At 52.4% G+C, this 13,149-nt stretch overlaps 1 protein-coding gene across 1 annotated transcript in view; it reads right to left on the minus strand.

Annotated features, from left to right (window-relative positions):
* Positions 1-13,149, minus strand: part of LOC144487304 (EH domain-containing protein 1) — a gene marked incomplete at its 5' end in the record, with an annotated part of 40,932 nt that overhangs the window by 14,013 nt on the left and 13,770 nt on the right. The window contains one exon of the mRNA XM_078205384.1: positions 743-1,155. Coding sequence (XP_078061510.1) covers positions 743-1,155 — 413 coding nt within the window. The remainder of the gene's footprint in view (positions 1-742; positions 1,156-13,149) is intronic.

Consider the following 13,149-nt stretch of genomic DNA (forward strand, 5'->3'; position numbering starts at 1 on the left):
TCCACACAGACAGTGACCCAAGCCAGGAATCGAACCAGGGTCTTAGTGTTTGTGAGCCTACTTGTGACTAAATAAACTTTAACTTTACTTTTCTAAGTAAAGTTTAGAAGGATGAGAGGGGGGGGAATCTCATTGAAACTTCCAGAATACTGAAAGACGTGGAAAGAGTGGACGCGGGGAAGATGTTCCCATTAGTCGGAGAGACTGGGATCCGAGGGCTCGGCCTCAGAGTAAAGGGACGGACCCTTTAGAACCGAGATGAGGAGGAATTTCTTCAGCCGGAGGGTGGGTGAACCTGTGGAACTCGTTGCCACAGAGGAGGCCGGGTCATCGAGTGCATTGGAGACAGAGATAGTTAGGTTCTTGGATAAAAGCAAAATACTGCGGATGCTGGAATCTCCAAAAAATGCGGAGAAACTCAACACGTTTTCGACTCGAAACGTTGGCTCTATTCTCTCTCCACAGATGCTGTCAGACCTGCTGAGTTTCTCCAGCATTCTGTTTGATGGATTCTTGATTGGGAAGGGGGTCGAAGGTTACGGGGAAAGGCGGGAGAATGGGGTTGAGAAACTTAGCCATGATCGAATGGGGGAAGCAGACTTGAGGGGCCGAATGGCCTAACTCTGCTCCTGTATCTTATGGAAGGCAGAGCTGGCTAGAGGGGTACTCGAGACACGGCGCGCATGTGGAGGTCCCGCAGTGTGACGGCGTGGTTTTAATCGCCAACTCGCCCCCTCTGTACCTTGGCCAGCCGCGCCCTCTTGATCAGGTCGTTGAGTTTCCTCAGAGCAGCGTTCCTGGGCAGGCTCTGGATGTCCCGGAACAGGTCCTGCTCCTCCGCCTCAAAGAGCTTGCGGTTCTCCGCGATGAGCAGGGGCTGCGACCAGAAGGAGCCGATGTAGACGCGGATGACCTCCGGGGTGTTGATGATCTTGCCGAGCGACCACATGAGCGCCCCGTACACCCGCATCAGCTGCTGCGTGTGGATCTGGTCCGCCTTGTTCAGCACCACCCGGATCTTGTCCTCGTGGTTCTTCATGGCCTTGATCACCTCAGAGAACTCGTCCGAGATGTCCAGCTTGTGGGCGTCAAACAGCAGGATGATGCGGTCCACCCGCTCGGCAAACCACTCCAACACGGCCGCAAAGTCATAACCTGGGGAGAGGGGGAGAAAAAGAGAAGGGGGGGGGGGGGGAAAGAGAGAGAGAGAGAGAGGGAGGGAAGGAGAGAGAAAGAGGGAAGAGAGAGAGAAAGAAGCAGGGTTAGCCAGAGATCCCACTGTAACCCAGGGAGGCTGAGCTGGGAGGAGGTACACCCATAGAACCATAGAAAGTTACAGCTCAGAAACAGGCCTTTTGGCCCTTCTTGTCTGTGCCGAACCATTTTTTGCCTAGTCCCACTGACCTGCACTTGGACCATATCCCTCCACACCCCTCTCATCCATGAACCCGTCCAAGTTTTCCTTAAATGTTAAAAGTGACCCCGCATTTACCACTTTATCCGGCAGCTCATTCCACACTCCCACCACTCTCTGCGTGAAGAAGCCCCCCCCCTAATATTCCCTTTAAACTTTTCTCCTTTCACCCTTAACCCATGCCCTCTGGTTTTTTTTCTCCCCTAGCCTCAGCGGAAAAAGCCTGCTTGCATTCACTCTATCTATACCCATCAAAATCTTATACACCTCTATCAAATCTCCCCTCAATCTTCTACGCTCCAGGGAATAAAGTCCCAACCTATTCAATCTCTCTGTAACTCAGCTTCTCAAGTCCCGGCAACATCCTTGTGAACCTTCTCTGCACTCTTTCAACCTTATTTACATCCTTCCTGTAACTAGGTGACCAAAACTGTACACAATACTCCAAATTCGGCCTCACCAATGCCTTATATAACCTTACCATAACACTCCAACTTTTATACTCGATACTCCGATTTATAAAGGCCAATGTACCAAAGGCACTCTTTACGACCCTATCCACCTGTGACGTCACTTTTAGGGAACTCTGTGCCTGTATTCCCAGATCCCTCCGTTCAACTGCACTCTTCAGAGTCCTACCATTTACCCTGTACGTTCTTCTTTGGTTTGTCCTTCCAAAGTGCAATATCTCACACTTGTCTGCGTTAAATTCCATTTGCCATTTTTCAGCCCATTTTTCTAGTTGGTCCAAATCCCTCTGCATAAACAATAGAAGTAGCCATCCCACAAAACAACTGTCACACCCTGGCACTGTGCCCCACATGGCCAGGATTACAAAGAAAATTACAGCACAGGAACAGGCCCTTCGGCCCTCCAAGCCTGCACCGACCATGCTGCCCCGACTGAACTAAAACCCCCTACCCTTCCGGGGACCGTATCCCTCTATTCCCATCCTAGAGACCTATAAGATAATGAAGGGGCTGGATAGGGTAGAGCTGGAGAGATTCTTTCCACTTAGAAAGGGAACTAGAACTAGAGGGCACAGCCTCAAAATAAAGGGGGGTCACAGTTTAGGACAGAGTTGAGGAGGAACTTCTTCTCTCAGAGGGTGGTGAATCTCTGGAATTCTCTGCCCACTGAAGCGGTGGAGGCTACCTCGTTGAATATGTTTAAATCACGGATAGATGGATTCCTGATCGGTAAGGGAATTAGGGGTTATAGGGATCAGGCGGGTAAGTGGAACTGATCCACTTCAGATCAGCCATGATCTTATTGAATGGCGGGGCAGGCTCGAGGGGCTAGATGGCCTACTCCTGCTCCTATTATGTTCTTATATTTATTTGTTAAGACGCCCCTTAAAAGTCACTATCGTATCCGCTTCCACTCCCTCCCCCGGCAGCGAGTTCCAGGCACCCACCACCCTCTGTGCAAAAAACTTGCCTCGTACTTCTCCTTTAAACCTTGCCCCTCGCACCTTAAACCTGTGCCCCCTAGTATTATAGAAATCATAGAAACCCTAGTGCAGAAAGAGGCCATTTGGCCCATCGAGTCTGCACCGACCACAATCCCACCCAGGCCCTACCTCCATACCCCTACATATTAACCCGCTAATCCCTTGAACCTACACATCTCAGTACACTAAGGGGCAATTTTAGCATGGCCAATCAACCTAACCCACACATCTTTGGACTGTGGGAGGAAACCGGAGCACCCGGAGGAAACCCACGCAGACACGAGGAGAATGTGCAAACTCCACACAGACAGTGACCCAAGCCGGGAATCGAACCCAGGTCCCTGGAGCTGTGAAGCAGCAGTGCTAACCACTGTGCTACCGTGCCGCCCCTCTTCCACCCTGGGGAAAAGCTTCTGACTATCCACGCTTTTCAATCTCATGGATCACAAACTCACTTCCTCTTTTACCCTTCAGACCAGCACAGGTGGCACAGTGGTTAACACTGCTGCCTCACAGCGCAGAGTCAACATCTTTTCCCAAAGGTAGGGTAGTCTAAAACTAGAGGGTTTGAGCTAGGAGGGGCTGGATAGACTGGGATGTTTTTCCTCTGGAGGATAGGAGGCTTTGGGGTGATCTTGTAGAGGTCTATAAAATAATGAGGGGCATACGGCAAGATAGATAGTCAACATCCTTTCCCAAAGGGAGGGGAGTCTAAAACTAGAGGGCACAGGTTTACGGTGAGAGGGGAGAGATACAAAAGGGTCCAGAGGGACAATTTTTTCACAGAGGGTGGCGAGTGTCTGGAACAAGCTGCCAGAGGCAGTAGTAGGGGCGGGTACAATTTTGTCTTTTAAAAAGCATTTAGACAGTTACATGGGTAAGATGGGTATAGAGGGATATGGGCCAAACGTGGGCAATTGGGACGAGCTGAGTGATAAAAACTGGGCGGCATGGACAAGTTGGGCCGAAGGGCCTTTTTCCATGCTGTAAACCTCAGACAGAACTGCCCACTGATCGAGGGAAACTAGAGATGGGCAATAAATGGTGGCCCGGCCAGCGACACCCATGTCCCATAAACACAAGCTTAATCCAACTCCTGGATTTTGTAATCTCGGCCTCTAATGCTTTAACCTCGAGGATGTGCGCGCAAGCAACCACATTTGAAGATTCACGTTGCCACATGGTACAATTTGTCTTGTTCTGTTCCCCTGTGTCTCTGTGGTCTGCACTTGAGTCACAAGGTTCATTCCAGCAGTCAAGGCTGATCCTCCAGTGCAGTACCGAGGGAGCACTGCACGGTCAGAGGTGCTGGTATACACCCCCCCCCCCCCCCCCCCAAACAAGTCCCTGCTCAGGGTGGCTGCAAAAATCCCATGTGTCAAAACAGGGTGGCAGAGTGGTTAGCACTGCTACCTCACAGCACCAGGGACCTGGGTTCCATTCTGGCCTCGGGTGACTGTGTGGAGTTGGCACGTTCTCCCCGTGTCGGCGTGGGTTTCCTCCGGGTGCTCCAGTTTCCTTCCACAGTCCAAAGACGTGCAGGTTAGGGTGCATTGGCCGTGCTAAATTGCCCCTTAGGGTCCAAAGCGGTGTAAGTTGGGGGACTAGCAGGGTGAACATAGAACATTACAGCGCAGTACAGGCCCTTCGGCCCTCGATGTTGCGCCGACCAGTGGAACCAATCTAAAGCCCATCTAACCTACACTATTCCAATATCATCCATATGTTTATCCAATAATCATTTGAACGCTCTCAACATTGACGAGTCCACTACTGCTGCAGGCAGGGCATTCCACGCCCTTACTACTCTGAGTAAAGAACCTACCTCTAACATCTGTCCTATATCTCTCACCCCTCAATTTAAAGCTATGTCCCCTCGTGTTAGCCATCACCATCCGAGGAAAAAGGCTCTCACTGTCCACCCTATCTAATCCTCTGATCTTGTATGCCTCTATTAAGTCACCTCTTAACCTTCTTCTCTCCAATGAAAACAACCTCAAGTCCCTCAGCCTTTCCTCATACGATTTTCCCACCATACCAGGCAACATCCTGGTAAATCTCCTCTGCACCCTTTCCAACACTTCCACATCTTTCCTATAGTGCGGCGACCAGAACTGTACGCAACACTCCAAGTGCGGCCACAGCAGAGTTACAGTTACAAACGGTTACAGGGAGGGGGCCTGGATAAGAAAGATGGGTCAGTGCAGATTCAGTGGGCTGAATGGCCTCCTTCTGCACTGTAGGGATTCTGTGACACTAGTTATGGCTCCAGACTCCTGTTGAGCATTAGCCCTCTCAGGCATGAGAGATGAGTGAGGAAAACAGGAGTCTGAAGTCTAGACACAGCACTCCGGTATTTGCTGAGCTGTACTGACGAAAGATTATTTACTGAAACTCACTGCCCGCTCTGGCAGGAAGAGTGGAAAGTCAGGTTATTAAAACCACAGAACGCTGTGGTGCAGAGGGACCTGGCTGTTCTTGCACATGCATCATAATCACAAGTTAGCACGTGGGTGCGGCAAGCAATTAGGAAGTGGAATGTGGCCTCGACTTGGCTGGCCCAGTGGTTAACACTGCTGCCTCACAGCGCCAGGGACCCAGGTTCGATTCCAGCCTCGGGACTGTGTGGAGTTTGCACGTTCTCCCCGTGTCTGCATGGATTTCCTCCGGGTGCTCTGGTTTCCTTCCACAGTCCAAAGATGTGCAGGTTAGGTGGATCGGCCATGCTAAATTGCCCCTTGGTGTCAGGGGGATTAGCAGGGTAAACACACAGGGTTATGGGGGGGTAGGGCCTGGATGGGAGTGCGGTCGGTACAGACTTGATGGGCTGAATGGCCTCCTTCTGCACTGCCAGGATTCTATTGCAAGATAGATGGAATATAAAAGCGGGGAAGTCTTGTGCTAACTATACAGAGCATTGTTGCAACTGCACCTGGAGTAGTGTCCAGCTTTGGTCTTCCATTGGAAACAGTTCAGAGAAGTCTATTTATTGGTGTCATAAGTAGGTTTACATTAACACTGCAATGAAGTTAGTGAAAATCCCCTAGCCACCACTCTCCGGCGCCTGTTTGGGTTACAGAGGGAGAATTTAGCACGGCCAATCCACCTAACCTGCACACCTTTGGACTGTGGGAGGAAACCCATGCAGACACGGGGAGAACGTGCAAACTCCGCACAGACGGTGAGTGACCCGAGCCGGGAATCGAACCCGGGTCCCTGGCGCTGTGAGGCAGCAGTGCTAACCCGCTGTGCCACCCCAGGCTGGGTGAAGATGAAGATGAAATCCCTTGCCTGGTATGGTGGGAAAATCGTCTGAGGAAAGGCTGAGGAGCTTGAGGTTGTTTTCGTTAGAGAGAAGGTGGTTAAGAGGTGACTTAATAGAGACATACAAGAGATGAAGGGGGTTGGCCTTGTGGGGGAACGGTTGGGTTTGCACTCGTGGCAGGTTAGAATGAGAGGTGTCCTTATTAAAAACCAAGGGGGCATGATAGATGGGCAGGCAGAGTTTAAATTTAAGGGAGTTTGAGAGAGCAAGCGATAAGTAGGAATGTGAAGTTTGTTAGTCTGTGGAACATTCTAGTGAGCAGCGGGGGTTGGGCCATTGAATACGTGTTCAAGGGAGAGTCAGATAGATTTCTTTTTTTAAATTGCTAGGACTGTGGGGACATGCTGCCTAACCTACTGAAATGGTGGCTGGAACAGGCCCGATGGTTTACTGCTGCTATTTCTTGCGATCTTAGACTAAATGCTAAACATTTACAAATTACTGGCCGGGTCCAGACTGTAGTAATGTGATCATCTGTGATAATGTGGAGATGCCGGCGTTGGACTGGGGTGAACACAGTAAGAAGTCTCACAACACCAGGTTAAAGTCCAACAGGTTTATTTGGTAGCAAATGCCATTAGCTTTCGGAGCGCTGCTCCTTCGTCAGATGGAGTGGAAATCTGCTCTCAAACAGGGCACAGAGACACAAAATCAAGTTACAGAATACTGATTAGAATGCGAATCTCTGTGATAATCATCTGTGATAACCAGACTTCCGCAAGGCCTGAAGACGGGGTGTTGTGGCGATTTACTCTGCAGGTACCAGGGATAGAATCCCTCCAATGTGGAAGGAGGCCATTCGGCCCATCGAGTCTGCACCTACCACAATCCCACCCAGGCCCTCACCCCATGCATTCGGCCTAGATAGTGTCAGGGGGAATGAAGGGGCAATTTTTATCGTGGCCGATGCACCCTCACCCACACATATACTGTTTGTACTGTTCTATGTTCTATATCTTGGTTTCAGATAAAGCTCGGCACAACATTGTGGGCCGAAGGGCCTGTTCTGTGCTGTACTGTTCTATGTTCTATATCTTGGTTTCAGATAAAGCTCGGCACAACATCGTGGGCCGAAGGGCCTGTTCTGTGCTGTACTGTTCTATGTTCTATATCTTTGGGCTGTGGGAGGAAACTGGAGCACCCGGACGAAACCCACGCAGACACAGGGAGAACGTGCAGACTCTGCATAGATAGTGCCCTGAGCCAGGAAGCAAACCCGGGTCCCTGGCACTGAGGCAGCAGTGCTAACCACTGTGCTACTGTTGTGGTGATTTACTATACAGGTACCAGGGATAGAATCATAGAATCCTACAGTGCAGAAGGAGGCCATTCAGCCCATCGAGTCTGCACCGACTACAATCCCACCCAGCCCCTATCCCCGTAACACGACGTATTTACCCTGCTAATCCCCCTGACACCTAGGGGCAATTTAGCACGGCCAATTGACCTAACCTGGACCTCTTTGGAGTGTGGGAGGAAACCCACGCAGACACGGGGAGAACACGCAGATTCCACACAGACAGTGACCCAAGCCGGGAATCGAACCCGGGTCCCTGGTGCTGTGAGGCAGCAGTGCTAACCCACTGAGGGGGATGAGGGAGCTCAGTTCAATGATGAGGCAAAGGAGAATCTGGGACTTCTCACTATTGAGCAGAGAAGACCCAGGGGGGGGGCCTGAATCGAGACATTAAAACAAAAAACAATCAGGAAGCCGAGAGCGTCTTTGAACTCAGTAACACGGGGGACACAGATTGAAGTGAACTGACGAAGGAATCAGATGGGGGGAGATGGAGAATTTTTACACAGCAACTTGTGATCTGGGAGGCACTGCCTGAAAGGACGGCGGAAGCAGATTCAACGGGAACTTTCAAAATTGGAGAAATACTCGGGAAGGACAAGTGTCAGTCTCTGGAGAAGTTTATTCATTCGTGGCACAATTTGATTTATTATTGTCACGTGTATTAGGATGCAGTGAAACATGTTTCTTGCACGCTATACAGACAAAGCATATCATTCAGAGGAGAGAGTGCCGAATGTAGTGTTAGTCATAGCTAGGGCATAGAGAAAGATCTTACATTAGAAGTTAGTGAAAATCCCCTAGTCGCCACACTCCGGCACCTGTTCAGGTAACAGAGGGAGAATTTAGCACCCGAACCAGCACATCTTTTAGGCTGTGGGAGGAAACCGGAGCACTCTGAGGAAATCCACGCAGACACGGGGAGAATGTGCAGACTCCGCACCTTTGGACCACGGGAGGAAACCCACACCAGACATGGGGGAGAGCGCGCAGACTCCACACAGTGACCCAAGCCGGGAATCGAACCCGGGTCCCTGGCGTTGTGAGGCAGCAGCGCTAACCCACTGTGGCACCGTTCCCATGGTTCTGTCTCGTCGTGGTCGCCCAACACCCAGCCGATATCCGGGTGCGACCGGCACAAGACAGGAACCTGGAAAGAATGGGCGTGGGCATGGATTTGCACAGAATGGGATCGAGAGACACACACACAATCACTCCACACAACACCCCGACACTTCCCAAGTGCTGCAATTGATGGGTGATCCAGTTGTGCAGCTTGTGTACACTGGGACAGCCACGCTGTCCAACCTCAGGCGCCCCAGTGACCCGAGATGTGCAACATTCGCAGTATCGCTGATTGACAATCTCTCAGCCTCTGTTCTGCTTTGGCTGAACTGTAATGACTGGACCCGACTAGCGGGAAGTCAGAATGCTTCTTGGAAATGGGGCGGGGGAGCATTGCTAGCACTGAGAGACTGAGGCAGCGGCATTTCCCTGCCCCTTTCTGCCCCCCCCCATCCATCGAGGCGGCAGAGCTTGTCGGACACTCTTTGCCCGGCAATGAATAGCTAACCAGCAAGCAACCAGGCTTTTCACAGTCAACTAAAGCGGGGATTTGGAAGTACAAAACACGGAAATCCCCTGTCGCTTTGAGCTGACACACAGCACATTCACGCAGTCCAGTCATGCAATACTTCCAGGAACAGCTATAGAGACCCACAGATTCAGCAGAGAGCAGGGTCAGTGACAGTCACAAGGTTGACGAACACAGGAGGTGTAGAAGTTGGACAGCACCGGGTTAGCACTGCTGCCTCAGCACCAGGGACCCTGGTTCAATTCCGGCCTCGGGTCACCGCGTGAAGTTTGCACCGTCTCCCCGTGGGTTTCCTCCGGGTGCTCCGGTTTCCCCTCAGTCCAAAAGATGTGGGGGTTAGGTTGATTGGCCGTGCTAAATTGCCCCTTAGTGTCAGGGGGATTAGCAGGGTGGGTGTGGGGGGTTACAGGAATAGGGCCTGGGTGGGATTGTGGTCGGGACAGACTCAATGGGCTGAATGGCCTCCTTTTGTACATAGGGAAGCTATGAAATTCAAGAGCTTTGTATTTTAATTGGGGCGCACTGTTCTAAGAGGGCAACATGGTGACAGTGGTTAGCGCTGCTGCCTCACAGCGGCAGGGACTGGGGTTCGATTCCCAGCTTGGGTCACTCTGCAGAGTCTGCACATTCTCCCCGTGTCTGCGTGGGTTTCCTCCCACAGTCCGAAAGACGTGCTGGTTAGATGCTAAATTCTCCCTCAGTGTAACCCGAACAGGAGTGTGGCGACTGGGGGATTTTCACAGCACCTTCATTGCGGTGTTAATGTAAGCCGACTTGAGATGAACAAATACATTTTTTTAATAATTAGCCCCCTTTTTTTGATCTGATTTATTGGCACACAGTGGAAAGTATGTGAAGAGTATAAATCAAAGCTGGCTAAATAACTCAAACAAAATGTCCCAAGACCAGAGGGAGAGCCACAAAGTGAAAGCAATAAGTAGCTCAACTCAGCCTGGTAGCACAGGCAGAGACTGGCCAGGAATGTTTAATCTCAAACAAAGTCTGGAACACTGATACAGGAAATCCCCCAAACAGAATTTACCCCATCGCGGAACGGGGAGGATATCGCAAAGCTTCATTTGGCCAACGCATTGCAGGAGTCTCCCCCATCAAACTGCCGGAGGAACCAAGCAAGCAGCACAGTGAGACGAGCAAGAGAGCTTCCACAAGTGTGGGCACATCAGGCAAAACCCATGTCTGCACTGGGTGGGGGAGAGAGAACATGAGCAAAAGGTTCAGGGAGGGAATTCCCGAGCTCAGGGACAATCAGCTGAAGGCACGGCCGCCGATGGCAGGGCGATGGGAATCGGGGGATGCTCAAGAGGCTGGAATTTGAGAGGAGAGATCTGGGGAAGGTTGGAGAAGATTCCTGAGATAGGGAGGGGGTGTAGGAGGTTACAGAGATAGGGAGGGGTGTCGGGGCTGGAGGAGGTTACAGAGATAGGGAGGGGGTGTAGGGGGCTGGAGGAGGTTACAGAGATAGGGAGGGGGTGTAGGGGGCTGGAGGTGGTTACAGACATGGGGAGGGGGTGTAGGGAGCTGGAGGAGGTTACAGATATAGGGAGGGTAATAGGGGCTGGAGGAGGTTACTGAGATAGCGAGGGGGTGTAGGGGCTGGAGGAGGTTACAGAGATAGGGAGGGGGTGCAGGGACTGGAGGAGTTAGAGATAGGGAGGGGGTGTAGGGGCTGGAAGAGGTTACTGAGATAGCGAGGGTAATAGGGGCTGGAGGAGGTTACTGAGATAGGGAGGGGGTGTAGGGGCTGGAGGAGGTTACAGAGATAGGGAGGGTAATAGGGCTGGAGGAGGTTACTGAGATAGCGAGGGTAATAGGGGCTGGAGGAGGTTACTGAGATAGGGAGGGGGTGTAGGAGGCTGGAGGAGGTTACTGAGATAGGGAGGGGGTGTAGGAGGCTGGAGGAGGTTATAGAGATAGGGAGGGGGTGTAGGGGGCTGGAGGAGGCTACAGAGATAGGGAGGGGGTGTAGGGGGCTGGAGGAGGTTACAGAGACAGGGAGGGGTGTCGGGGCTGGAGGAGGTTACAGAGATAGGGAGGGGGTGTAGGGGGCTGGAAGAGGTTACAGAGACAGGGAGGGGGTGTAGGAGGTTACAGAGATAGGGAGGGGGTGTAGGGGGCTGGAGGAGGCTACAGAGATAGGGAGGGGTGTCGGGGCTGGAGGAGGTTACAGAGATAGGGAGGGGGTGTAGGGGGCTGGAGGAGGTTACAGAGACAGGGAGGGGGTGTAGGAGGTTACAGAGATAGGGAAGGGGTGTAGGGGGCTGGAGGAGGTTACAGAGATAGGGAGTGGGTGTGGGGGTTGGAGGTTACAGCAATAGGGAGGGGGTGTAGGGGCTGGAGGTGGTTACAGAGATAGGGAGGGGGTGTAAGAGGCTGGAGGAGGTTACAGAGATAGGGAGGGGGTGTAGGAGCTGGAGGAGGTTACAGAGATAGGGAGGGGGTGTAGGAGGCTGGAGGAGGTTACAGAGACAGGGAGGGGGTGTAGGAGGCTGGAGGAGGTTACAGAGACAGGGAGGGGGTGTAGGGAGCTGGAGGAGGTTACAGAGATAGGGAGGGCGTGTAGGGGCTGGAGGAGGTTACTGAGATAGGGAGGGTAATAGGGGCTGGAGGACATTACTGAGATAGCGAGGGTAATAGGGGCTGGAGGAGGTTACAGAGATAGGGAGGGGTTGTAGGGGCTGGAGGTGGTTACAGAGATAGGGAGGGGGTGTAGGGAGCTGGAGGAGGTTACAGAGATAGGGAGGGTAATAGGGGCTGGAGGAGGTTACTGAGATAGGGAGGGTAATAGGGGCTGGAGGAGGTTACAGAGACAGGGAGGGGGTGTAGGGGCTGGAGGAGGTTACTGAGATAGGGAGGGGGTGTAGGGGCTGGAGGAGGTTACAGAGACAGGGAGGGGGTGTAGGAGGCTGGAGGAGGTTACAGAGATAGGGAGAGGGTGTAGGAGCTGGAGCAGGTTAGAGATAGGGAGGGGGTGTAGGGGGCTGGAGGAGGTTACAGAGACAGGGAGGGGGTGTCGGAGGTTACAGAGATAGGGAGGGGTGTAGGGGCTGGAGGTTACAGAGATAGGGAGGGGGTGTAGGGGCTGGAGGTGGTTACAGAGATATGGAGGGGGTGTAGGAGGCTGGAGGAGGTTACAGAGATAGGGAGGGGGTGTAGGAGGCTGGAGGAGGTTACAGAGATAGGGAGGGGGTGTCGGGGCTGGAGGAGGTTACAGAGATAGGGAGGGGGTGTAGGGAGCTGGAGGAGGTTACAGAGATAGGGAGGGGTGTAGGGGGCTGGAGGAGGTTACAGAGATAGGGAGGGGTGTAGGGGGCTGGAGGAGGTTACAGAGACAGGGAGGGGGTGTAGGGGGCTGGAGGAGGTTACAGAGCTCGGGAGCGATTTGAACATGCAAATGAAAGTTTGAAATTCAAGGCATCTTCCTGTTCTTTATAAACCACTCGGAAGGAAGCAAGGTCAGGGAGTGGAGGTGGTGAGACAGACAGTTGCAGGGTCAGCATGACACACACTCGAGTATTGGATCAGAGAGCGCTGCGGTGTGGGGCAAGGTACACATTTTCCCCCCAACGCTGATGAAGCCAAATGGAATGCAAATGTTGACCATGCTGTCCAGCTGCTGAGAGCAGCACTCGACAGCTGAAAGGCCAGTCCTGTTGTTGCGAATGCTGGGCTGTCGCTATAAAGCACTCGTGCCTGTAAACATTCGGGCTCACGCAGAGAGCTTACTGGGCTGGGAACAAAGCAGACTTGACAAAGGCAGCGATTTAAACAGAGTCAAACACAGCCTCTGGAACGTGCCAGCGGCCTGCGGGATTTGCAGTGGCTGAACGGCAGCGACTGGGCCGGGAGCCTTTTGTCCACTTGTACCCCAGCCCTGACAGAAACCCCCCCCCCGACGACAGAGAAACCAAGCTGGCCGTCCGTACCGGGTTTGAGAGAGATCGAATTTAAACATTCCACAAATTCCAAAGGGGGCTGAAACTAAGGGGCAGTTTAAAAATTCAAGGTTCTCTTAATTACGCTGGAGACCAGGGGGAATTGTGACAGG

The sequence above is a fragment of the Mustelus asterias genome, unplaced genomic scaffold, assembly GCF_964213995.1.
Source record: "Mustelus asterias unplaced genomic scaffold, sMusAst1.hap1.1 HAP1_SCAFFOLD_723, whole genome shotgun sequence".
Taxonomy (NCBI): domain Eukaryota; kingdom Metazoa; phylum Chordata; class Chondrichthyes; order Carcharhiniformes; family Triakidae; genus Mustelus; species Mustelus asterias.